Here is a 27,454-nt window from a genome sequence, read left to right as displayed (position 1 = left end):
TGCACTCGATATGTCCGATTTTAAAATAGCTTTTTGGTGAAAGCACATTTTGCAATATTCTAAGTACATAGCCCAGCCATCACGGGCTAGCTATTTAGACACCCGGCAAGTTTAGCCTTCACCAATATCAGATTTACTATTATAAAAGTTCGATTACCTTTTGTTGTCTTCGTCAGAATGCACTCCCAGGACTGCTACTTCAATAACAAATGTTGGTTTGGTGCAAAATAATCCATCGTTATATCCGAATAGCGGCGTTTTCGTGCGTCCCAGACACTATCCGAAATGGTAAATCAGGGTCGCGCGCATGGCGCAATTCGTGACAAAAAAATTCTAAATATTCCATTACCGTACTTCGAAGCATGTCAACCGCTGTTTAAAATCAATTTTTATGCAAATATCTCGTAAAAAAAGCGATAATATTCCAACCGGGAATCTCCTTTTCGGCAAACAGAGGAAAAATCACAAAGACGGGGGCGGCCAGGGTACGCGCCTAAGCCCACAGTCCCTTGATCGGCCACTTGAGAAAGGCGATAATGTGTTTCAGCCTGGGGCTGGGATGACGAAATTCAGGTTTTTCCCGGGCTCTGAGCGCCCATGGAAGACGTAGGAAGTGTCACGTTAGAGCAGAGATCCTTTGTAAAAGATAGAGATGGCAAAGAAGTTCAAGAAATGGTCAGACAGGCCACTTCCTGTAAAGGAATCTCTCAGGTTTTGACCTGCCATTTGAGTTCTGTTATACTCACAGACACCATTCAAACAGTTTTAGAAACTTTGGAGTGTTTTCTATCCAAAGCCAATAATGATATGCATATTCTAGTTACTGGGCAGGAGTAGTAACCAGATTAAATCGGGTACGTTTTTTATCCAGCCGTGAAAATACTGCCCCCTAGCCATAACAGGTTAAAATGGTGTAAAATAGTCATATGTTTGAAAATTGGAAGTTTTTGTATTTTTGAGGAATTTGTAATTCGCGCCACGCCCATCATTGGCTATTGGAGCAGGTGTTCCGCTAGCGGAACGTCTAGATGTAAGAGGTTATGTAACAATCACATCCTGGAATGGAGAGAACGTTCGAACATCACGTGCATAAAAAAACTCACGCTGAGGCGACCGTTAGAGATATTTGGAACTCACGCGTGAAAGGGTTAATGACTCCAACCTAAGTGTATGTAAACTTCCGACTTCAACTGTAAATACATCATTACATTATTTCTAAGCATAGCGTACAAATGTATCCAAGTGTTGCTTCACTTTCGCTCTCTTTAAATCTCCATCCTGTGTAACAAATGCCTTATTGTGTTGGTCCACTAGGGACCTGTTGTCATCGTATTAACTTTCTAAATCAATAACCTGTGTGTGTGTCTCTTGTTATCATTTAGCTTGTTAGTAAATAATCAATCAAATACATTTGTGTTGTACGGAATGATCAGTGAGACTCGGGTTTGTGCAGATTTACGAGGTCTACGACATTCAGAATGAAAGTGATATGAGGAAATGATTAATTAGTGATTGGTATTATATCTATATATTCTTGAGTTAATTCGGGAGACGGTAACTCATTAAACAACGTTTCCCGTGGTGCCCCAAATTCCTAATGAGTTAATTGGTACATGATTCATTTAAAATAGAGTAATAATTACATGTAGTAGGTAATTATTTGATAAATAGCAGTCATCACATGATAATGACAGTCATGTCACGACAGTAGCAACAACTTCCGGTAGACAGGCGTTGCGCTAGTACGCTCAACTGAAAGGCTACCATTCATTTACAGTATACTAAAATTAACTAATAGTGTATAGTCATTAAGCATGTAGTATACAGTATATTAGTATGGGTATTCGAACACATCTATAGTTTTATTGCCACATGAACATTTTGGGTATGAGTCTTTCTGCATGCTAGGCAATGACAATCAATATTTCAATCCTACCCATATGCCCACAGCTGGCAGCACACAAGTAATCATCAATTTGGAGTGCAGCTGCACACGACCCGATTGTAATGCCTGTGGTAAATTTGGGTATCCCTATGGGGCTAGTTATGGACTATCAGTAAATTACATAATGTACATGGGACATTGTTAAAATTCCAATTGCTTCAAATTTGAATGACTTAACCTCAAACCAACTATAAATTGTATAACTTCATATACAAATATTGAAAGCAGTTAATTAGAAAACAAAGGTGTGCAACAGGAAAATATTGTCTCATTTACATTGTGTAATAATTGACGAGCTCTAACTAGCCCCGGAGATAGGCTATCCATAGTCAAACCAATTTTGCCACGGTCGCACACCAGCCGGCTGAAGCTAATTGACAAACTCTTCCCACCTGCAAACATACATACGAGACACCCACATCAAACCACAACCCGAAACCAACTCGTGTTTGAATTACTTATTTGTTTCATGGGCTATTGCATATTGCAGGCAATTATGACCATGGGGCAAAATGATTTTTTTGAACAAATCCGAGCCAAATCAATAGATGGTGCAAAGAGTGTGGTGCACTGTCAAATATATAACAGAACATAACAGAAGCGAAGACCGAAACAGAAGCGAAGACCGGAACAACATGAAACTCAGACCCAGTAACTCAGGCTTGAGCACATGGACCAGGACTCAAGCACTAGGACTTGAACTTCAGCCATAGGGACTCGTGACTTGAACGAGCCGTAGGGACTCGTGACTCGACTTGGACTCGAGCAAAGGGGACTTGGGAGTCGACTCGAACTTGAGATTTAGTGACTCGACAACAACACTGGTTATGATTAGCTCATTTGTGACCCGTTTCAGGAAGCTAGGTGTATGTCGCAGTCACTACTTCACAGGAGAGAAATTTTAACATAATATTTTTGTATTTTATCAAAATGCGTTTTTTGGCCAGAAATGCTTTCTGGAACATGTGAACTCGTATTTACAGATGTATGCCATCTGTACATACAAATAAAATACATCAATTAGGAGCGTAGTTGGTTTATCCACAGAAAAAGTCAGGAACCTTCCCGCTAGCCATGATTGGCTGAGATAAGGGATGGGCTGGACATGCTGAGAGATGAGTTCAGATTGGTCTGCCATGTAGCATGTTTCTGTCTATAACATGAGCTGCTCAGTATGTGTAGATAATCCTTGCTACTGCTCTCAACAACATTGCTGCCCGAATTTAGCAGGCGCTATCAACAAAAATCTGTGGGAAAGAGTTGTGATGGACTACTTTCCGCACATGGGCAGTGTGAACCGGAGTGACTTGACACAACGCGGTCCAAACAAGCTGTACACACAAAACGGAAACGACACAGGAAGTCTTACTTAAATAAAGCAGTTCAATCTGGCGTGAAGCGTTCATCCATGTATACGGGTAAGTGTGTAGCTATATTTTCAGATATCAAACGTTTCTAATTTTGTCAGGAAGTAATTTTCATTGCAAGTTAAAACATACTGCTAGCTAGCGGATGTTAGCTTGCTGGCTTGCTAGCTAATGTCACGTGTAGGATCTGTGTAGTAATATTATTTGTATTTCAGAAAACCATTTGCATGGCTAGTTGTAGACTAATGTTAGCTAGCTGCAGATTCATTCTACAGCATTTCATGCTTGGTGGCTAGCTGAGAATTTGTTTGTATTGCTAATAGTATGGTTTGGGATTATGGTTCATTGTTTAGCTACATGTCTAAAGAAAAGACTCCACTTCGCCAGATGATTACAAGGCCCATCAAGTTAACAAGGTGTGTCTGGGGGTGATTACGGCCATCTATTGTATTTCATGAACATGTGTACAGTATGAGTCAAAAGTTTGGACACACCTACTCATTCCAGGGTTTCTTTATTTTTACTATTTTCTACATTGTAGAATAATAGTGAATACATCACAACTATGAAATAACACATGGAATCATGTAGTAACCAAAAACATATTCTATATTTGAGATTCTTCAAAGTAGCCACCCTTTGCCTTGATGACAGCTAGGCACACTCTTGGCATTCTCTCAACCAGCTTCATGAGGTAGTCACATGGAATGCATTTCAATTAACAGGTGTGCCTTGTTAAAATTTCATTTGTGGAATTTCTTTCCTCCTTGATGCCTTTGCGCCAATCAGCTGTGTTGTGACAAGGTAGGGTTGGTATTCAGAAGATAGGGATATTTGATGAAAGACCAAGTCCATATTATGGCAAGAACAGCTCAAATAAGCAGAGAAAAATGACTCCATCATTACCTTTACCAACATGGCTACCACAGCACTCTGCAGCGATATGCCATCCCATCTGGTTTGCGCTTAGTGGGACTATCATTTGTTTTTCAACAGGACAATGACCCCACACACCTCCAGGCTGTGTAAGGGCCATTTGACCAAGGAGAGTGATGGAGTACTGCATCAGATGACCTGGCCTCCACAATCACCCGACCTCAACCCAATTGAGATGGTTTGGGATGAGTTGGAGCGCAGAGTGAAAGAAAAGCAGCCAACAAGTGCTCAGCTTGTGGGAAGACTGTTGGAAAAGCATTCCAGGTGAAACTGGTTGAGAGAATGCCAAGAGTGTGCAAAGCTGTCAAATGCAAAGGGTGGCTACTTTGAAGAATACCAAAACATTTCTGCAGCATTAAAGGTCCAAGAACACTGTGGCCTCCTTCATTCTTAAATGGAAGAAGTTTGGAACCACAAAAACTCTTCCTAGAGCTGGCAGCCCGGCCAAACTGAGCAATATGGGTAGAAGGGCCTTGGTCAGGGAGGTGACCAAGAACCCGATGGTTACTCTGACAGAGCTCCAGAGTTCCTCTGTGGAGATGTGAGACATCTCCACAGAGGAACAGGCAAAAAAAGTCTGCCAACAAGCAAACACCAGCCACGAACGATGTGTTTACAATACTGCGTTGGTAATAAAGCATAATTTGTTCGAGCACAACTTCCGGGGTAGCTAGCTTTAGCTTGGTACCTAGCTAGCTCCAATACAACCAGCCTGAAAACAATGACCAGTAGAAACTGCAGTCATTTTCATTATTCTTAGCAATGATTTAGGAATCCTTGTAAGTATTGGCTAGGTTGCCACTTGTTGTTCGCCTATTGAAATTGAACTTCAGTTCATGAAAATAAATAGCAAGCCAGCTACTTAACCCTGTTGCCCAAAGCTAACGATATAAGCAGCCAGCTAGCTTCATCTGGCTAGTGAGGCTCGACCAGACCGGGTTATGTGTTGTGAAGCTAGCCACAATAAGGATTAGGCACAAATGTGGAATTTGCAGTTTGCCCTCAAAATAAGTGTCATTGACTGATGCAAATTAATTGAAATAGTAGAATTATGCATATACTTTTATTTAAGGCTAACCGCAAAGTCCACTATTGTGGCTAATCCTTATTGTGGCTAGCTTCACATAGATGGGTACGACAAACATAAATCAAATAAGAACTGTCTTATAAATTAGGGTTATTTTAGATGACACCTAGCTATATAGTTAGCTACTGAAACAGATGTCATGTTACTTGACATGTCAAATAGTGTTATTTTACATGTATCTTTTTTGACACGCAAAGACCCAAACAGCGTTCCATAGAAATCCTGGTTGAGAATGAAACAAATGAACAACGAAACAGCACAGCAAGTAAGTGAAAGAAATATGTTTTGATTATGTTTCACTGGTAATGGGGACATACATAAATGCCAACAAAATAACATTTTTGTTCAGTGTGGTGGGTGTAACATTTTTTTTAACTAGGCAAGTCAGTTAAGAACACATTCTTATTTACAATGACGGCCCAATTGTGCGCCACCCTATGGGACTCACGGCCGGATGTGATACAGCCTGGAATTGAACCAGGGACTGCAGTGACACCTTTTGCACTGAGATGCAGTGCCTTAGACCGCTGCGTCCATGTGTGTGTGTTAACTATTTAACTGTACTAGAATGCTTAAAAGGCCGCAAAAGTTATGAATATCTGTATTGGGGTTTTTTTGGCAAGGAAAATTTCGGATATCGGTATTGGCCAAAAATGTCATATCGGTGCATCACTAATAGAAACATTTCTGTAAACCAGTTTTTGCTTTGTCATTATGGGGTATTGTGTGTAGATTGATGAGAAAAAAACAATTTAATCCATTTTAGAATAAGATAATTTAACAAAATGTGGAAAAAGTCAAGGAGTCTGAATACTTTCAGAATGCACTATACTGTAGCAACTGAAGGAGTTAAACATGGGAACTGACCTCTTCATCTTCAACTGACCCTCTTCAATCTCCAGCGGTTACTGTTATGCCATAACTTCTATGACCAGTGTTCTCCTGCTGTGACTGATTTGGATGGAGACCTTCACCTGGTGGGACTGGTTCTGTAACAACAGCTTGAGTTCTCGCTTTCCCATCGCTTCATTGGGAAATTATAGGTCCTCATTTTCCTTTCTAATTGCAAAATTGCATAACCTTCAACAACTTCACAGATGTCAGCCACTGCTGCCTTGGTCAACACGTCAAAGCAGGATGCAAACCGCTTGTGCAAAGCCTTGGAATTCCACATGGGTCCGGGTATTCTGTTCATTTTCAGGGCTAGTCTGTTACAGTTTATTGTTCGACACTTTAAAATGTCAAATTATATTTGGGTGGTACTATGGATTTGGAAAGGCCAATGTGCGAAGAATTTGTCCATCTGGAGAATAGCTAGCTACAAACAATAGGAAAGGGGCGAAGAAGAGATACTTCCTGTACCCAAGTTTTAAAACAAGCAGCCTTGGTGACAGCCTGTGTTCTCATCACACACATACTGCAGGTGGAACCCCTGAAACTGCACAGGTAAGAACCAGATAAATGTGGTTATGTTCTCTTTATTATACAGTGGCAAGAAAAAGTATGTGAACCATTTAGAATTACCTGGATTTCTGCATAAATTGGTCATTATATTTGATCTAATTTTCATCTAAGTCCCAACAACAGACAAACAGTGTGCTTAAACTAATAACACAAAGTATATATCATTTCAACATTCAGTGTAGGTTGGAAAAAGTATGTGAACCCCTACGCTAATGACTTCTCCAAAAGCTCATTGGAATCAGGAGTCAGCTAACCTGGAGTCCAATCAATGAGATGAGATTGGAGATGTTGGTTAGAGCTGCCTTGCCCTATAAAAAAACCTCACAAAATGTGAGTTTGCTATTCATGAGAATCATTGCCTGATGTGAACCATGCCACGAACAAAAGAGATCTCAGAAGACCTAAGATTAAGAATTGTTGACTTGCATAAAGCTGGAAAGGGTCACAAAAGTATCTCTAAAAGCCTCGATGTTCATCCGTCCACATTAAGACAAATTGTCTATAAATGGAGAAAGTTCAGCACTGTTACTACTCTCCCTAGGAGTGGCCGTCCTGCAAAAATGACTGCAAGAGCACAGCGCAGGATGCTCAATGAGGTTAAGAAGAATCCTAGAGTGTCAGCTAAAGACTTACAGAAATCTCTGGAACATACTAACATCTCTGTTGACGAGTCTACGATACTTAAAACACTAAGCAAGAATGGTGTTCATGGGAGGACACCACGGAAGAAGCCACTGCTGTCCAAAAAACACATTGCTGCACGTCTGAAGTTTAAAAAGTGCACCTGGATGTTCCACAGCGCTACTGGCAAAATATACTGTGGACAGATGAAACTACAGTTGAGTTGTTTGGAAGGAACACATGTGTGGAGAAAAAAAAAGGCACAGAACACAAACATCAAAACCTCATCCCAACTGTAAATTATGATGGAGGGAGCATCATGGTTTGCGGCTGTTTTGCTGCCTCAGGGCCTGGACAGCTTGCTATCGTTGACGGAAAAATTTATTCCCAAGTTCATCAAGAAATTTTGCAGGAGAATGTTAGGCTCTCTGTCCACCAATTGAAGCTCAACAGAAGTTGGGTGATGCAACAGGACAACGACCCAAAACACAGAAGTAAATCAACAACAGAATGGCTTCAACAGAAGAAAATACACCTTCTGTCAGAGCCCAGTCAGAGTCCTGACCTCAACCCAATTGAGATGCTGTGGCATGACCTCAAGAGAGCAGTTCACACCAGACATCAAGTATATTGTTGAACTAAAACGGCTTTGTAAAGAGGAATGGTCCAAAATTCCTCCTGACTGTTGTGCAGGTCTGATCCGCAACCACAGAAAATGTTTGGTTGAGGTTATTGCTGCCAAAGGAGGGTCAACCAGTTATTAAATCCAAGGGTTCACATACTTTTCCCACCTTGCACCGTGAATGTTTACACAGTGTTTTCAATAAAGACATGAAAACGTATCATCGTTTGTGTTTTATTAGTTTAAGCGGACTTTGTTTGTCTATTGTTGTGACCTAGACAAAGATTAGATCAAATGTTATGACCAATTTATGCAGAAATCCAGGTATTTCCAAAAGGTTCACATACTTTTTCTTGCCACTGTATACCAGTCTTGTTTTTAAATTGTGAAGTGTATTATGTGACAGTTATGTAAATGCATTATAACAGGAACTCTGAACTTACAAAACGGATATTCATGAATATATTGCAATGCACAAGTTCAATAATTGCCTGATGGTGAGCTAGAATTGACTTATTCCTGACTTTTTATATTGCATATGAACAACTAATAAAACACTGTTCTGACTCACTAATTTCAGACATATTGTGGAAGTTATTCACCTTCAATGTCAACACACTGCCAAACCCAAATATTGACAATCACATGCTAATTACATGTCTCCCACTTTAAACTACAATCTATAAAGGCTTTATATAGTGTACATCTTCATAATAAACACCATAGATGTTTCACAAATCACCTATGGTCATATTCCAACTGTATAAAATGGTGGCATTACATATGACATTGCCTTATCTGGGGACTTTGCTCAATACAACCAATATCGTGTAATGTCACCATCAGCATTACATCATGTGTAATCTGGGAAAATGACGCTGACAGAGGGCTGCCGTGCTTCTAGCGCTTAGGAATACACGCATTTCTCTGCACCCGCAATAACTTCTGCTAAACACTTGTATGTGACCAATAAAATTTGATTTGCCCACGTAAGCCTATGTTTTTTTCGGGGAAATTACATAATGGGTTATGGTACATTGCAAAATGTAACATGCAACAGCAAAATCTGGCCTGGAGCATGTTCTGACCCTGGAGTTGTAAATGTCGTGTTTACAGCATGTTTTATGGTAAAACTGAGCTAATAAACACATGGTCTCAGTAAACAGGTAAATCAAAGGTTGAGTAATTTTCCACAAATGTACCCACATTTCTATGACATGCAAATAGTTAGTGAACGCCATAATGTAGTTATTTTGTTAGATACTGTACTTAGGGTTTAGCTGAAATTGTATTTTGTTCAAACTGCTGTTTGACAAATAAATATTCTCAGTCTTATCCATAATAATCTCATCACGTAGACTAGCATACTGTATTTGCGAGCTGTTGGCTAGAGCGCATGTTCCAAGACCAGAGTAGGCACATTTGCTATTTAATGCAACAGTTTGTGACAAAGCTATCGGTAGAGTTGAAAATGCAATGGAAACACATTGAACACATTTTATTCGGTACCTGAAAACTTAAACGGAAAAGTAAATTGTGTGCACTACCTCATCAGGCACTGATTTGTATACGCAGCAAGTCAGTTTGGTGAAAACAGACCATTGGTTAGAAAACGCGCATTTTCTTCATGCAGATTTTATAATTTTGGCATGAAAATCGCCAATTGGATGGAAACCTAGCTACTGACCCACAAAACGTCTTTGTAGATTCATGATAGCGTTATTAGACAAAACAATGAAAGTGAACTTCAAAACGTGATGTTGTTTAACTGGGATTTGCAGCTGTTGGCAAGTAATGAATCTGCTAGCTTCTGAACTTTAAATAAACTTTCCTACTGTCTGTATTATAAAAAGGTAAGTTTACTGGGAGAACACATTTTCTCTTACAGTTCCGGCCTGACATGAGTTATCTTCTTGCAAGCACACTAATAATGTTATATTGTTACATATAGTTACAACCCTTTGTAAAGCAAAGGGAATTTCCATAGTAGGATATGATGCATTAGGCAATGCACTCTATAGTTCTTATTAAGACTTTATGTATGCTATATTAAGCCTTTATGAATTGTGGTAAATTTAAAGTGTGACCATTATCGTAACAACTTATATGGAAGGACTGTTCCATTTTCAAAATACATTCCAGTGGTAATAATGTCTCATCAAATAGCTTTGTTTCATTGGGTTAAATATGATCAATTGTATCATTTCAAAGGCAATTAAATGGAACAAAAATTGAAATTAGAGCATTGCACTGTTAGACCATGTTTTTCACCTCCACCATTCTTGCGGAATTCATCCATCAAAACATATCAGTGTGAAAATACAAAATAGCCTATTCTTCATGACTAATGTTCAAACTTAAACGTCAAACAGTGTCAAGGTTCTGGTCTAATGCTTCTAAAAATGTTAGGCATAACTGTGTTCGTGGAGCTCTCAACTAGCCTTACACCTCACAGATTAGGGTGGTTTTTCTGTTGGTGTAACCTCAAATTTTGTTTCCCTGCAAACCTTTTACCACACTGCTCGCAGGCAAATGGCCTCTCTCCGGTGTGTACGCTCTGATGCGTTTTCAGATGGCCAGACTGGGTGAACCTCTTCCCGCACTGGGTGCAGCTGTATGGCCTCTCTCCTGTGTGAACCCGCAGGTGTGTCTCCAGATTTCGCGACGATGTAAAACACTTGCTGCAGAAGGTGCAAATAAAACGCTTGCTGTCTCTGCTGTCATACTTGGCTGCAGCGTGAAGTCCGGCGGCAGTCATTTGATAATGGGCAGAGCTCAAGTCTGCAACCTTGTCAAGCAGCAATTCCCTGCGGTCCGGTTTCAGGTATTTCCCATCCTGCATGGAAACCATTCCCAGCATATCCTGGTTGCTCCATGAAGAACACATATCCAGTTCCACGTCATAGGGTAGAGAGCTGACCATGGAAACTTCTCTTTTCATTTCGAAATTCCCAGCCAGAGAATTTGGACTACTCTCTGGTTCAAAGGGAAACCGTTTCCCTGTCGGGTGAGTAGAGGGGACGGTGTTGGTTTCTGAAGGGAAATCATAAACGGGTTCCACTGTCTCCATTTCATCATTCCTCCCCGGTGGACTGGACCCAGACTCACTGGGTGTCTCATGCAGCGTGTAGTCAAGGCTCAGGGGGTTCCATCTTCCGGCCGTGAACTTAGAATGCAAAAACTGGGGAGTCCTCTGAGAACTCTCGTTCCCCTGCTCGGATCGGTGGCCACTATCCTCTCCACTTCGGTCCCACTCCCTCGTAGTCATGGTGGAAGAGGTTATTCTGGATGGCCCTTCTTCACCGTCATCCACTTCAGGATACGACGCCTCAGTACCTTAGGGAAGAGATTGGAGCAAATAGGAATGTCAAACACAGCGATGAACCTGTGTTTCCATTGTTTTGTAAGGGGAGAAGTAGGAGATGTGGCTGGCAACAGGGTGTGGGTACATATTGCCCTACACAAGCAATAATAATGTAGAAAAATATTTTTCCTATGTCTCAAAAACATTTAAAATTGGGTTGTAGCTCATCCATCTACAACTAATGTCAGGGAGATGCAGTCGAACCAGTTTGGGCCACAACGCTCACGACAAATGATTGTCAGCATTGATGTGAGGAGCAATATTGCCAGTAATGGGGGAAATTGTGTAGGCCTACACTTAATTGTGTGTGTGATAATGTTAGGAGTGTGATTCAACTAAGTTCACTTAACCACTTGACATCGGGGAGAGAAAAGCAGTTGACATAACAGACAGAATTTGCAACTTCCATGCAATTCAACTTGGCTAACAATTCATGTGTACACCTTTCACTTACCCTTCTCACTGAATAGCAGAACATCCTGTGTGTCATTACTACTATCCAAGTCCCTGCCCAGCTTCTCCTCCTTGATTAAGACTATGTCAGGTCCGATCTTCTCTTCAGGTACCTGCAAAACCACCTGATATGGTGAGAGAGCATATTTAATTGAAAATACAGGAAGATGCAGGGTTTGCAGAATGAGTTGTAGAGGCAGCAAAATTGGGGGCATGTACTGTAAGTCATGTTTAAAAGGTAAAAGACAAACAAGACATTAATACCATAACATTTTTGTACAGACCAGGGGTGTCAAACATACAGCTCACAGGTCGCATATGGTTTCGAAACAAGCTAAAATGAATAAAATCCAATAAAAATGGAACTATATTAATAATCTCTTCACTCTGTCCAACTTGCTAACAATTACCGAAATACATGTTAGGTCAGGGAGGATTTAAAATTCCGAAAACATTGGATAGAGGACCAGCACATTTTGAAGGAAATAAACACATTTTCAGTGCATTCCTCCGGAGCTCCCGAGTGGCGCAGTGGTCTAAGGCACTGCATCTCAGTGCTAGAGGCGTCACTACAGACAACCTGGTTCGAATCCAGGCTAGAGGTCAACCGATTAATTGTCCATTCCGATTAATTAGGGACAATTTCAAGTTTTCATAACAATCGTAAATCGGTATTTTTGGATGCGATTTGGCCGATTATTATAAAAAAAATGTAGACCTTTATTTAAACTAGGCAAGTCAGTTAACCTGTTTGGGATAGGGGGCAGTATTTGCACGGCCAGATAAAAAAACGTACCCGATTTAATCTGGTTACTACTCCTGCCCAGTAACTAGAATATGCATATAATTAGTAGATTTGGATAGAAAACACTCTAAAGTTTCTAAAACTGTTTGAATGGTGTCTGAGTATAACAGAACTCATATGGCAGTCAAAACCCTGAGACAAATCCTAACAGGAAGTGAAAATCTGATGTGTGAAATCACTTTCAAGCGTTTGCCATTGAAACACACAGGGACTTATTAATCATTTAGCACTTCCTAAGGCTTCCACTAGATGTCAACAGTCTTTACAAAGTGGTTTGAGTCTATGGTAGAAACTGACCCAAAGAGAGGCTTGGGAAGTTGGTCACAGGGGGAGGGCCATTACTACTATGACGCGGGCGCCCATGGGAACCCTTTTGTTTCCGAAGCGTTTAGTAAGACAATGCAATCGTCCGCCTTGAATATTATTGAAGCTCTGGTTGAAAAAGGCCCTAAAGATTTATGTTATACAACGTTTGACATGTTTGAACGAACGTAAATATATATTTTTTGCACATTCGTGACGACAAGTCCAGCGCGCCTCGTACATTATGAGTAGCCTTCGGAATGCGCTAACAAGAAGGAACTATTGGGACATAAATTATTAACTTTTTCGAACAAAACTACATTTGTTGTGGACCTGGGATTCCTGGAAGTGCCTTCTGATGAAGATAATCAAAGGTAAGGGAATATTTACAATAGTATATTTGATTTTAGATGGTTCCAAGATGGCGCTAACATGTATCGCCTAGCCTATTTTTCTGAGCATACCACGTTGTTTATTGCAAAGTGTGATTTCCCAGTAAAGTTATTTTTAAATCTGGCAATGCGGTTGCATTCACGAGATGTTAATCTATAATTCTTTGAATGACAATATTACATTTTAACAATGTTTTCGAATAGTAATTTTGTAAATTGTAGCGCTGATTCACCGGAAGCATTTGAGGGAAAATATTTTCTGAACGTCACGCACCGATGTAAAATGCTGTTTTTATATATAAATATGAACTTTATCGAACAAAAAATGCATGTATTGTGTAACATGATGTCCTAGGAGTGTCATCTGATGAAGATTGTCAAAGGTTAGTGCTACATTTAGCTGTGTTTTGGGTATTTGTGATGCATGCAAGTTGCTTTTAAAATGGCATTGTGATTTTTTTTTGGCAGGGTACTCTCCTAACATAATCTGTTTTGCTTTTGCTGTAAAGCCTTTTTGAAATCGGACAACGTGGTTCGATTCAGGAGAGGTGTATCTATAAAAAAATGGTGTAAAATAGTCATATGTTTGAGAAATTGAAGTTATAGGATTTATGAGGTATTTGTATTTCGCGCGATGCGATTCCACTGGCTGTTGGCAAGCGTCCCACGTTCCCAGACAGGTTAAGAACACATTCTTATTTTCAATGACGGCCTAGGAACGGTCGGTTAACTGCCTTGTTCAGGGGCAGAACGACAGATTTTTACCTTGTCAGCTCGGGGATTCAATCTTGCAACCTTACGGTTAACTAGTCCAACGCTCTAACCACCTGCTTTACATTGCACTCCACGAGGAGCCTGCCTGTTACGCGAATGCAGTAAGAAGCCAAGGTAAGTTGCTAGCTAGCAATAAACTTATCTTATAAAAAACAATCAATCATAATCACTAGTTAACTACACATGGTTGATGATATTACTAGTTTATCTAGCCTGTCCTGCGTTGCATGTAATCGCTTAGGTACACATTGCTCCAACCATAAACATCAATGCCTTTCTTAAAATCAATACACAAGTATATATTTTTAACCTGCATATTTAGTTAATATTGCCTGCTAACATGAATTTCTTTTAACTAGGGAAAATGTGTCACTTCTCTTGCAAACAGAGTCAGGGTATATGCAGCAGTTTGGGCCGCTTGGCTCGTTGCGAACTGTGAAGACTATTTCTTCCTAACAAAGACAGCCAACTTCGCCAAACGGGGGATGATTTAACAAAAGGGCATTTACGAAAAAAGCACAATCGTTGCACGACTGTACCTAACCATAAACATCAATGCCTTTCTTAAAATCAATACACAGAAGTATATATTTTTAAACCTGCATATTTAGCTAAAAGAAATCCAGGTTAGCAGGCAATATTAACCAGGTGAAATTGTGTCATTCTGCGTTCATTGCACGCAGTCAGGGTATATGCAACAGTTTGTGCCGCCTGGCTCGTTGCGAACTAATTTACCAGAATTTACGTAATTATGACATAACATTGAAGGTTTAGACTTAGGGATGCCACCCGTTAGATAAAATACGAAACGGTTCTGTATTTCACTGACAGGAAAAACGTGTTGTTTTCGAGATGATAGTTTCCGGATTCGACCATATTAATGACCTAAGGCTCGTATTTGTGTGTTATGTTATAATTAAGTCTATGATTTGATAGAGCAGTCTGACTGAGCGGTGGTAGGCAGCAGCAGGCTCGTAAGCATTCATTCAAAACAGCACTTTCGTGCGTTTTGCCAGCAACTCTTCGCAATGCATTGCGCTGTTTATGACTTCAAGCCTATAAACTCCCAAGATTAGGCTGGTGTAACCGATGTGAAATGGCTAGCTAGTTAGCCGGGTGCGCGCTAATAGTGTTTGAAACGTCACTCGCTCTGAGACTTGGAGTAGTTGTTCCCCTTGCTCTGCATGGGTAACGCTGCTTCGAGGGTGGCTGTTGTCGATGTGTTCCTGGTTCGAGCCCAGGTAGGAGCGAGGAGAGGGACGAAAGCTATACTGTTACACTGGCAATACTAAAGTGCCTATAAGAACATGCAAAAGTCAAAGGTATATGAAATACAAATCGTATAGAGAGAAATAGTCCTATAATAACTACAACCTAAAACTTCTTACCTGGGAATATTGAAGACTCATGTTAAAAGGAACCACCAGCTTTCATATGTTCTCATGTTCTGAGCATGGAACTTAAACGTTAGCTTTCTTACATGGCACATAATGCACTTTTACTTTCTTCTCCAACACTTTGTTGTTTCATTATTTATTTGAGGCTAAATTGATTTTATTGATGTATTATATTAAGTTAAAATAAGTGTTCATTCAGTATTGTTGTAATTGTCATTATTACAAAATTATATATATATATATATAATTGTTTTATTATTTAAATTGTCCGATTAATCGGTATCAGCTTTTTTTGGGCCCCCCAACAATCGGTATCGGCGTTAAAATCATAAACGGTCGACATCTAATCCAGGCTGTATCACAACCGGCCGTGATTGGGAGTCCCATAGGGTAGAACACAATTGGCCCAGCGTCGTCCGGGTTTGGTTGGTGTAGGCCGTCATTGTAAAATAAGAATTTGTTCTCAACTGACTTGCCTACCGTAATTTCCGTACTATTAAGCGCACCTGAATATAAGCCGCACCCACTGAATTTAAAAACTATATATTATTTTGAACATAAATAAACCGCACATGTCTATAAGCCGCAGGTGCCTACCGGTACATTGAAACAAATGAACTTTACACAGGCTTTAACGAAACACGGCTTGTAAAAAAAAAAAAATTGGCAGTAAGCTTTAGTTGTCTTTTTGCAGTCAATTCCTCACGCTGCTGTTTCCAACGTCTTATCATCGACTCATTAAGACCAAGCTCCCGTGCAGCAGCTCCATTTCCTTTTCCAACAGCCAGATCAAATCGCCTTCAACTTGAAAGCTTCATCATATGCATTTCTCCGTGTCTTTGCCATGATGAGGGTGACAAAATGACTACTGTAATCAGAATGATGGAAAGTTTGAGAGCGCTCGATTTAATCTAAACAGTAAACAAAAAAGTTGTTTGACCTTAACCCGTTCGGCAATTTCATTGGTCTAATGAAAGCTTCATGCCGCCAAAAAACTGAGCACGTCACAGAATGTGTTTTTTTTTTAAGAAATTTTTTTTCTACCATATATTAGCCGCGTCATTGTTTAAGCCGTGAGGTTCAAAGCCTGGGAAAAAAAGTTGCGGCTTATAGTCCGGAATTTACGGTAGTTAAATAAATTGAAAAATAAAATAAAATTGAAGACCAAATGCGGCCTACAGGGCAAAATTAGTTTGACACCCCTGGTATAGACATTGTGATTTCACCAGTAGAGACCATTACTTCCTAATGGAACATGTCCCAAGACACTCAATGTAATGGAACCACCAAGTAATGGTTTCAGTTAGGTTGTAGTGGAAACCATTAGACTGCGTTCTAGTGGTCACTGATGTTTTTTAAGTTGGGCTCTCAACAGGATTTATCATCAATAAAACATGGATGGCAAAACAGAACACGAGAAAGCCATAAACCAGCTCTAATAAAGCTTCATGTAGACTTTTTTCTATTACCTCTTTATTTTCAGACTGTTCTGTGGCTTCCCGAACAGCTGTGATCTTTCCAGCTCTTCTTAGATTTTCATGTGACTGCTTGGTACAGGCAGCCCTTCCAGATGAAGATGAATGTTCTAGGACAAAGTGAGAAGTAGGCCTGATAACTAAGTAAGCTACAATATTGTAATGAAGACAGTATGTGCCATCAATGAATCACACGAGGGACAAGACCATCAAAACACACACACACGACCAAAAGTATGAGGACACCTGCTCGTCTCATTCCAAAATCATGGGCATTAATATGGAGTTGGTCCCCCCTTAGCTTTTATAACAGCCACCACTCTTGTGGGAAGGCTTTCACTAGATGTTAGAACATTGCTGCAGGGACTTGCTTCCATTCAGCCATACAAGCATTAGTGAGGTTGGGCACTTGATGTTGGGCGATTGGACCTGGTTCGCAGTCGGCGTTCCAATTCATCCAAAAGGTGTTCGATGGAGTTGAGGTCAAGAGTTTGTGCAGGCCATTCAAGTTCTTCCACACCAACTGAGCGCGGGGGCACAAAGTTGAAAGCACAGAAACATCTAGAATGTCATTGTATGCTGTAGCGTTAAGATTTCCCTTCACATGAACTAAGGGGCCTCGCCCGAACCATGAAAAATAGCCCTAGACCATTATTCCTCCTCCACCAAACTTTACAGTTGGCACTATACATTGGGGAAGGTAGCGTTCTTCTGGCATCTGCCAAACCCAGGTTTGTCTGTCGGACTGCCAGATGGTGGAGCATGCTTCATCACTCCATAGAACGCATTTCCACTGCTCCAAAGTCCAATGGCGATGAGGTTTACACCACTCCAGCAGACACTTGGCATTGCACATGGTGATCTTAGGCTTGTGTGTGACTGCTCTGCCATGAAAACCGATTTCATGAAGCTCCCAACAAACAGTTCTGCTGACGTTGCTTCCAGAGGCAGTTTGGAACTTGGTAGTGAGAGTTGCAACCGAGGACACACGATTTTTACGCTCTACGCGCTTCAGCAGTTCCGTTCTGTGAACTTGTGTGGCCTACCACTTCACAGCTGAGCCATTGTTGCTTCTAGACGTTTCTACTAAACAATAACTGTTGACTGGGGCAGCTCGAGCAGGGCAGAAATTTGACGAACTGACTTGTTGGAAAGTTAGCATCCTATGATGGTGCCACGTTGAAAGTCACTTTGCTCTTCAGTAAGGCCATTCTACTGTCGGTGTTTGTCTATGGAGATTGCATGGCTGTGTGCTCGACTTTATACACCTGTCAGCAATGGGTGTGGCTGAAATAGCCGAATCCACTAATTTAAAGGGGTGTGCACACAAAAGTTTGGTTGTTTTTCAAAGAAAAGCACATTTTTTTGTCTATTAAGATAACATCAAATTGATCAGAAATACAGTGAACATTGTTAATGTTGGAAATGACTATTGTAGCTGGAAACAGAAGATTTTTAACGGAATATCTACATAGGCATACAGAGGCCCATTATCAGCAACCATCACTCCTGTGTTCCAACGGCACGTTGTGTTAGCTAATCCAAGTTTGTCATTTAAAAGGCTAATTGATCATTAGAAAACCCTTTTGCAATTATGTTAGCACAGCTGAAAACTGTTGTCCTCCTGATTAAAGAAGCAATAAAACTAGCCTTCTTTAGACTAGTTGAGTATCTGGAGCATCAGCATTTATGGGTTCGATTACAGGCTCAAAATGGCCAGAAACAAAGACCTTTCTTCTGGAACTCGTCAGTCTATTATGGTTCTGAGAAATTAAGGCTATTCCATGAGAGAAATTGCCAAGAAACTGAAGATCTCGTACAACGCTGTGTACTACTCCCTTCACAGAACAGCGCAAACTATCTCTAACCAGAATAGAAAGAGTGGGAGGCCCCGGTGCACAACTGAGCAAGAGGACAAGTACATTAGTGTGTCTGGTTTGAGAAAGACGCTTCACAAGTCCTCAACTGGCAGCTTCATTAAATAGTACCCACAAAACACCAGTCTCAACGTCAACAGTGAAGAGGTGACTCCTGGATGCTGGCCTTCTAGGCAGAGTTCCTCTGTCCAGTGTCTGTGTTCTTTTCCCCATCTTAATCTTTTTTTATTGGCCAGTCTGAGATGGCTTTGTCTTTGCAACTCCGCCTAGAAGGCCAGCATCCCGGAGTCACCAGGTTTTTCTTTATTTTTTATATTCTCTACATTGTAGAATAATAGTGAAGACATCAAAACTATGAAATAACACATATGGAATCATGTAGTAACCACAAAAGTGTTCAACAAATCAAAATATATGTTATATTTGAGATTCCTCAAAGTTGCCACCCTTTGCCTTGATGACAGCTTTGCGCCCTCTTGGCATTCTCTCAACCAGCTTCACCTGGAAAGCTTTTCTAACAGTCTTGAAGGAGTTCCCACATATGCTGGTTACTTTTCCTTCACTCTGCGGTCAAACTCATCCCAAACCATCTCAATTGGGTTGAGGTTGTGTGATTGTGACGGCCAGGTCACCTGATGCAGCACCATCCCTCTCCTTATTGGTTAAATAGCCCTTACACAGCCTGGAGGTGTGTTGGGTCATTGTCACATTGAAAAACAAATGACAGTCCCACTAAGCGCAAACCAGATGGGACGGCGTATCGCTGCAGAATGCTGTGGTAGCCATGCTGGTTAAGTGTGCCTTGAATTCTAAATAAATCCTGACAGTGTCACCAGCAAAGCACCCCCAAAAAGTTAATTACACAAATTAACTTTTAACAAGGCACACCTGTTAATTGAAATGCATTACAGGTGACTACCTCATGAAGCTGGTTGAGAGAATGCCAAGCGTGTGCAAAGCTGTCAAGGCAAAGGGTGGCTACTTTGAGGAATTTCAAATATAAAATAGATTTTGATTTGTTTAACAATTACTACATGATTCCATATGTTATTTCATAGTTTTGATGTCTTCACTATTGTTCTACAACGTAGAAAATAATAAAAATAAAGAAAAACCCTTGAATGAGTAGGTGTACAAACCTTTGACTGGTACTGTATATATACACACACTGACTTCGGAAAGTATTCAGACCACTTGACTTTTCCAGATTTTGTTAGGTTACAGCCTTATTCTAAAACGGATTACATTGTTTTTCCCCCCTCATCAATCTATACACAATACCCCATAATGATAGCAAAGGGTCTGAATAGTTATGTAAATAAGGTATTTCGGATTTTTTTTTTATTATACATTTGCAAAAATTTCTATTGACCTGTTTTATCTTTGTTATTATGGGGTATTGTAGTTAACTAACGCACTTTTGTACATTGCGCCGTAACATACAATTGACCATATTTTAGTGCCCTAAAAATGTAATATGAATACCAATGTAAAGCACAATTTCTCCCCTTTCCAGCAAAATCCAAGACGAGACCTTCAATCATGCAGAGACGGGCAGCATGAAGGAGGCAATGAGCTCCGTCTGGTCTTTTTAAAAATGGCAGGTGGGGAAGCGATACCTACTGCTTGATAGTGAAAGGGGGAGATCAGCCGTGTGGCGAAACTGCTTTTTTCATCCGATCTGTCCAACTCATCACCTCTAAAATGTAAATAAAACACTATAAAGAGTTTATATAATGTGTCATTACATATCTACTTGAAGGTGTGTGTCGAATTTCAATCGGGTTTTTAGGGCGTCGCTAAAGTTATCTTCAGAAGTAAACAGCGGCTGTCGCGGCTTTTGAGTCTTGATGGCTTGCAATGATAACGCAAAAAATGTATGCATTCAGTTGTACAATTGACCAGGTATCCCCGTTACCCTGTCCCTTTCTTATTTTTAATCTGCGAGAGAAGCGCTACACCTGGTGGAGAGAGACTGTACGACATAGAATGAGTTGCATTATGCGTGCTGTACGTTACGTCATGACACATCACAATGTAACGTACAGCATCAGAGGGGTCCGTTTTTTTCAACTCTTCAATACTATCGGGTTATTACCATGTCAATCAACGCTTGAACAGAAACGTAGTTCACACCCCGGATTTTGATGCCAACACAGTCACTACAGTCCATTAGTTTTCATTGCAGCCTCGTTTGTGCAAATTTGTGCGTAATGGGGTTAGTCAACAGTAGATTGATGAGGAAAACATTTATTTAATACATTTTAGAATAAGGCTGTAACGTAACAAAATGTTGAGAAAGGGAAGGGGTCTGAATACTTTCCGAATGCACTGCATTTATATATAAATACATTGAGACAGTTAAATTGCACTTCAGAACGATTCTGGGACAGTGATGAAAAAAGTTAGTTTGGAGCCCTGTATGTAGCAAGCTAGCTACCAGACATTGCCCAAAAAACTGAAGTCAGAGGAGAAACAGTCTCCTGCAGGTGAGGACAGAGAGGAACTGATTAACTCCATTACTGACTAGCAAATTATAAAAGTTGATTAATTGATCGTAGAATAAAACGATGTACTTGACTCATGATGGATATCTTCTCTTTCCATCTTAAGAGGGATAGATGACTGGGACGTCAGGCTACAGCCATACATGAATTACATTTTTTTATGAAATGCAAACGGTTGGGGCTTTTTGATTGATATACTCCTGTTGAAAACGTGATTATATTAGAGCAATGTGACTTGTATTATTACTATTTCACAATGTTTAACATTGTGTTATTTTACAATAATGTTTTCTGGGAGAAAAAAAATACATATTACCATTCACTATCAATCACTTCTATGGTTCAGATTAAAATAATTTGGTGTGATGAACCAATAACGAAGGGAGAAATGCTGAGAACAAGGTAAAGCAAGTTTACCAGTTGTATTTAGATTGTCATTATGGAGACACCTATTGGAATAATGTGGCAACTCCTCTTAGCTGCGAAAAACATTTTTGGGTTTAGTTTTCAGGCCTTGCAGGCATGTTAAAATTTCAGCTAGAGCTGGCGACACACACACACACACACACACACACTTACCGGCATTGAGGGAATCAATGTTAGCGTGGTGGTTTGTTTCAGCCATATTCCCTCTCTGCCCACGCGCAATGATGGTCTCTATCAACTCGAGTTTCCTTTTCAATGCCTCATTCTCTTTGTGGCTTCGAGAGATTTCCAATTGTAAAACAGCATAACTGTCATCTACGAGCTCGCAGATATCTGCCACCGCCGCTTTGGTCAATGCATCCATGATGGACGACAGTTGTGTATGAAAAGCTCTGTAGTTGGTCATTGTGTTAGGTAGAAATTGTCGCACAGCTAGCATCTTCTCCAGCGACCATGCGACTTCTCCAGAGACCATAGGTGTTCTCCCGTGTAAATATGGTGTAAACAGCCTCTTCGAGTTAAATCAAAAACGCAGATTAGGTTATCTGTGAATTTAGCAAGTGCTGGTCGCAGATAATTGAGCTAGCTATCTAACAAGTTGTCCTTCTGAACCGCAACAAATAAAACAGATTTTCCTTTTTTTTTCTTCTTCTGTGGTTTTGTTGGCGATCACGAACTTTCAGAATAAAAGCCCTCATCTATGAAATTCGCCAGCCAGAGAGGATAAGCATCAAAGGGCACGGCCAGTAGCGATTTTAGCATGTAAATCTTGGTGGGGAAAACTTCCCATATTTTTTTGATGCATGCCAGCAAAGCCACTACACAATACAACACAACACGAAACAATACATTAACAAGCAGTGCCCACAAACTGTTCGGGCCTACATAAAGCTGTCCCAACAGCAGAGCTTTCTTTTCAGCACCATGGAGTGAATTCTTACCACTGCTACACCTGGCTATCAGCGGAGCCTTGTCTGGCATCAAAACAATTAATCCAGCCTTGTTTACTGCTTTTTTTAAAAACATAGCTGATATAGCTGACTTGATTAAACAAATGTAGTTTCTACTGATAATTGAAATTTACAAACTATGACATTAGGGAACGATGAGTGGATAAGAGGCATTCCGTAATTTAGATGAAGACATTAATGAGCGAGCTAAGACGAAAGCAGTCAATATAATGTGTTCAGCACTTTTGAAATGTACAGTGACAGAATTCAGAACATGGGCTGCTCTTACAGTATTTTCCCTGTACACCAAGTCAGAACCGTAGGATAAATGAAGGGGCCATATAAGCAGACATTGAAAGCTCTTAATATTAGATGATGACATTTCTCAAAAACAGCTACATTGTGCACCACCGAGTCAGAACAGTAATGATAGGCGAAATTAAGAGGTGAAAATAGACCAAATTATTTGGGTGAGGCACATGGGCTACTAACATCTTATTACACAACATACATTTAGTTTTACTTTCTAAGCTACAGTATACATATCTCCCTAGCATATTACATCATTTATGCAGCAGCATATAAGACATTTTTGGACTCACCTTGTTGTGATGTGCTCACTTGAACAGGAAAGTGGCGCGGCCGTCCTTCGTGGGCAAATTTTGTCATCAGAGAAAGAGAAAGATTTACAATTCCGAGTTGGATGACCGTTCAAACGTATTTTCCTAGTCTGAGCTCGTTTATTCCCGACTTCCCAGTTGCAATGCTTGCAGTTAGCCACTGTCACCGATTCCTTCCAAACCACTCGTTGTGTAATGTTTATGTCCAATGGCTGATGAGCACCGATATGTTTTATCTATAATTTATCGTCATTATTTCTCTTCATATGACAAGGATAAGAAAGGATTTGCCAGTAGATTATCGACTTGATTCATGATGATGACTGCTAGCTAAGACTTTGAAAGTAATATGTTGACATGATCAGTCCAATCAAAGCTACTGTACATGTAACGCGATTTTAAATAATTTTATCTGTGGCCAATGACCTTGAGCCTTCGTGGAAGGGCACTTGTAATATAACTCTATGGCAGGACCTAAAGGGCTGACATTTTGGATGTCTACCCTTACTAAGGACATAAACTTGGCGATGACGCAGTGTCCCCATGAGTGACAGAACACTGAGCCAATCATGGCGCAATGCTCCTATTTTCTACTGGCTCACCACACCACCACAGAAAGCACTGAGCTAGGCTGAAACACCTGCATTTTGGATCTGTCTTACTTAAGAAAACATCCAAGATGGCGTAGCAGTCAGACGTCTTTGTCCTGTCGTGTCCCTTGTATATATCCTTTTACATATTTTTCTTCGCATATCTTTTTAAAATACTTTCCTAAACCTCAACTTCAAAATACTGTCCTGCAACCCGCCGCACCCAATGTGGCGTGGATCTGTTTTAAAAAAATTCTAAAGTATTTCTATTTACTTCGGATCTGGAATCCCTCAACTGAAGCTAGCCAGCTAGCTACCTACCAGCTATCAGTCAGCAAACCATTGCTAGCAATCATCAGCTAACCTTTAGCTCGGAAAGCTCTCGCCAGTTCGAACAACGTGACTCAAAGCAGAACATATATTTTTTTTTTCCATATCCCCGGATTCCCACCGCAAACTCTGAACATTTTCATCTGGATCTTCGCAACTAGCTAACCGCAATCCCGGGTAACTACTCCTGACTAGCGTTTCCATCCCGGAGCAAGCACCAATTAGCCTGAAGCTAGCCCGGCCAGGGCTCCTGTGCTACCACCGAAGCCCACTCCTGGGCAACAATATCCGGACCCCTTCTACTGCCGGTACGGGGCACGGAACCCCGCCGATCCACTACAACTGGAATACCGACATAATCTGCCTGAGGATTCCAACAGGCCCCTCAGGCGCGACATCCGCTGAAGGCCCATTCTGCTAACCGTGACCTGCTAGCTACCTAGAGCTACTTGGAACCCTACTAATGCAGAATGCCACAGGATGTTTTTGTGCTAAGGCTAGCTTTTTCAAACAGAAATTTGCATCCTGTAGTACTAACTCCCAAAACGTTCTGGGACACTGTAAAGTCCATGGAGAATAAGAGCACCTCCTCCCAGCTGCCCACAGCTCTGAGGCTAGGAAACACTGTTACCACCGATAAATCCACAATAATTGAGAATTTCAATAAGCATTTCTCTACGGCTGGCCATGCTATCCACCTGGCTACCCCTACCCCGGTCAACTGCCCGGCACCCTCCACAGCAACCCGCCAAAGCCCCCACCATTTCTCCTTCACCCAAATCCAGATAGCAGATGTTCTGAAAGAGCTGCAAAATCTGGACCCCTACAAATCAGCCGGGCTAGACAATCTGGACCCTCTCTTTCTAAAATTATCTGCCGAAATTGTTGCAACCCCTATTACTAGCCTTTTCAACTTCTCTTTCGTATCGTCTGAGATTCCCAAAGATTGGAAAGCTGCCACGGTCATCCCCCTCTTCAAAGGGGGTGACACTCTAGACCCATTTACATTTACATTTACATTTAAGTCATTTAGCAGACGCTCTTATCCAGAGCGACTTACAAATTGGTGCATTCACCTTATGATATCCAGTGGAACAACCACTTTACAATAATGCATCTAAATCTTTTAAGGGGGGGGGGTTAGAAGGATTACTTTATCCTATCCCAGGTATTCCTTAAAGAGGTGGGGTTTCAGGTGTCTCCGGAAGGTGGTGATTGACTCCGCTGTCCTGGCGTCGTGAGGGAGCTTGTTCCACCATTGGGGTGCCAGAGCAGCGAACAGTTTTGACTGGGCTGAGCGGGAACTGTGCTTCCTCAGAGGTAGGGGGGCCAGCAGGCCAGAGGTGGATGAACGCAGTGCCCTTGTTTGGGTGTAGGGCCTGATCAGAGCCTGAAGGTATGGAGGTGCCGTTCCCCTCACAGCTCCGTAGGCAAGCACCATGGTCTTATAGCGGATGCGAGCTTCAACTGGAAGCCAGTGGAGAGAGCGGAGGAGCGGGGTGACGTGAGAGAACTTGGGAAGGTTGAACACCAGACGGGCTGCGGCGTTCTGGATGAGTTGTAGGGGTTTAATGGCACAGGCAGGGAGCCCAGCCAACAGCGGGTTGCAGTAATCCAGACGGGAGATGACAAGTGCCTGGATTAGGACCTGCGCCGCTTCCTGTGTGAGGCAGGGTCGTACTCTGCGAATGTTGTAGAGCATGAACCTACAGGATCGGGTCACGGCCTTGATGTTAGTGGAGAACGACAGGGTGTTGTCCAGGATCACGCCAAGGTTCTTAGCACTCTGGGAGGAGGACACAAGGGAGTTGTCAACCGTGACCCAAACTGCTACAGACCTATATCTATCCTACCCTGTCTTTCTAAGGTCTTCGAAAGCCAAGTTAACAAACAGATTACCGACCATTTCCAATCCCACCGTACCTTCTCCGCTATGCAATCTGGTTTCAGAGCTGGTCATGGGTGCACCTCAGCCAAGCTCAAGGTCCTAAACGACATCATAACCGCCATATCGATAAGAGACATTACTGTGCAGCCGTATTCATCAACCTGGCCAAGGCTTTCGACTCTGTCAATCACCACATTCTTATTGGCAGACTCGACAGCCTTGGTTTCTCAAATGATTGCCTCGCCTGGTTGACCAACTACTTCTCTGATAGAGTTCAGTGTGTCAAATCGGAGGGCCTGTTGTCCGGACCTCTGGCAGTCTCTATGGGGGTGCCACAGGGTTCAATTCTCGGGCCGACTCTCTTCTTTGTATTCATCAATGATGTTGCTCTTGCTGCTGGTGATTCTCTGATCCACCTCTACGCAGACAACACCATTCTGTATACTTCTGGCCCCTCTTTGGACACTGTGTTAACTAACCTCCAGACGAGCTTCAATGCCATACAACTCTCCTTCTGTGGCCTCCAACTGCTCTTAAACGCAAGTAAAACTAAATGCATGCTATTCAATCGATCACTGCCCGCACCTGCTCGCCCGTCCAGCATCACTACTCTGGACGGCTCTGACTTAGAATACGTGGACAACTACAAATACCTAGGTGTCTGGTTAGACTGTAAACTCTCCTTCCAGACTCAGATTAAGCATCTCCAATCCAAAATTAAATCTAGAATCTGCTTCCTATATCGCAACAAAGAATCCTTCACTCATGCTGCCAAACATACCCTATTAAAACTGACCATCCTACCGATCCTCGACTTGGGTGATGTCATCTATAAAATAGCCTCAAACACTCTACTCAACAAATTGGATGCAGTCTATCACAGTGTCATCCGTTTTGTCACGAAAGCCCCATACACTACCCACCATTACGACCTGTACGCTCTCGTTGGTTGGCCCTCGCTTCACACTCGTCGCCAAACCCACTGGCTACAGGTTATCTACAAGTCTCTGCTAGGTAAAGCCCCGCCTTATCTCAGCTCACTGGCCACCATAGCAGCACCCACTCATAGCATGCGCTCCAGCAGTTATGTCCCGTGTGGCTCAGTTGGTAGAGCATGGTGTTTGCAACGCCAGCGTTGTGGGTTCAATTCCCATGGGGGACAGTATGAAAAAAAAAAAATGAAATATATGCATTCACTACTGTAAGTTGCTTTGGATAAGAGCGTCTGCTAAATGACTAAAATGTAAAACTCACTGGTCAA

General features: G+C 41.4%; 1 protein-coding gene across 2 annotated transcripts; it reads right to left on the bottom strand.

Moving 5' to 3' along the window:
- Nucleotides 1-8,262: 8,262 nt before the first annotated feature.
- On the bottom strand, nt 8,263-22,480 carry si:dkey-7l6.3 (zinc finger and SCAN domain-containing protein 2). Of its 2 annotated transcripts, XM_014161033.2 has the most exons (4): nt 21,969-22,480; nt 17,000-17,115; nt 11,861-11,984; nt 8,263-11,378 (listed from the first exon to the last, which is right to left on the bottom strand). In XM_014161033.2, the coding sequence occupies exons 1-4, from the start codon at nt 22,288-22,290 to the stop codon at nt 10,492-10,494; spliced, it is 1,449 nt and encodes a 482-aa protein (XP_014016508.1). In that variant the 5' UTR covers nt 22,291-22,480; the 3' UTR covers nt 8,263-10,491. The 2 variants fall into 2 exon arrangements, with proteins under 2 accessions (XP_014016508.1, XP_014016509.1); XM_014161034.2 differs by lacking the exon at nt 17,000-17,115.
- Between the last annotated feature and the right edge of the window lie 4,974 nt (nt 22,481-27,454).

The sequence above is a fragment of the Salmo salar genome, chromosome ssa20, assembly GCF_905237065.1.
Source record: "Salmo salar chromosome ssa20, Ssal_v3.1, whole genome shotgun sequence".
In the NCBI taxonomy this organism is placed as follows: Eukaryota; Metazoa; Chordata; class Actinopteri; order Salmoniformes; family Salmonidae; genus Salmo; species Salmo salar.
This window is presented reverse-complemented; position numbering and strand designations above follow the sequence as displayed.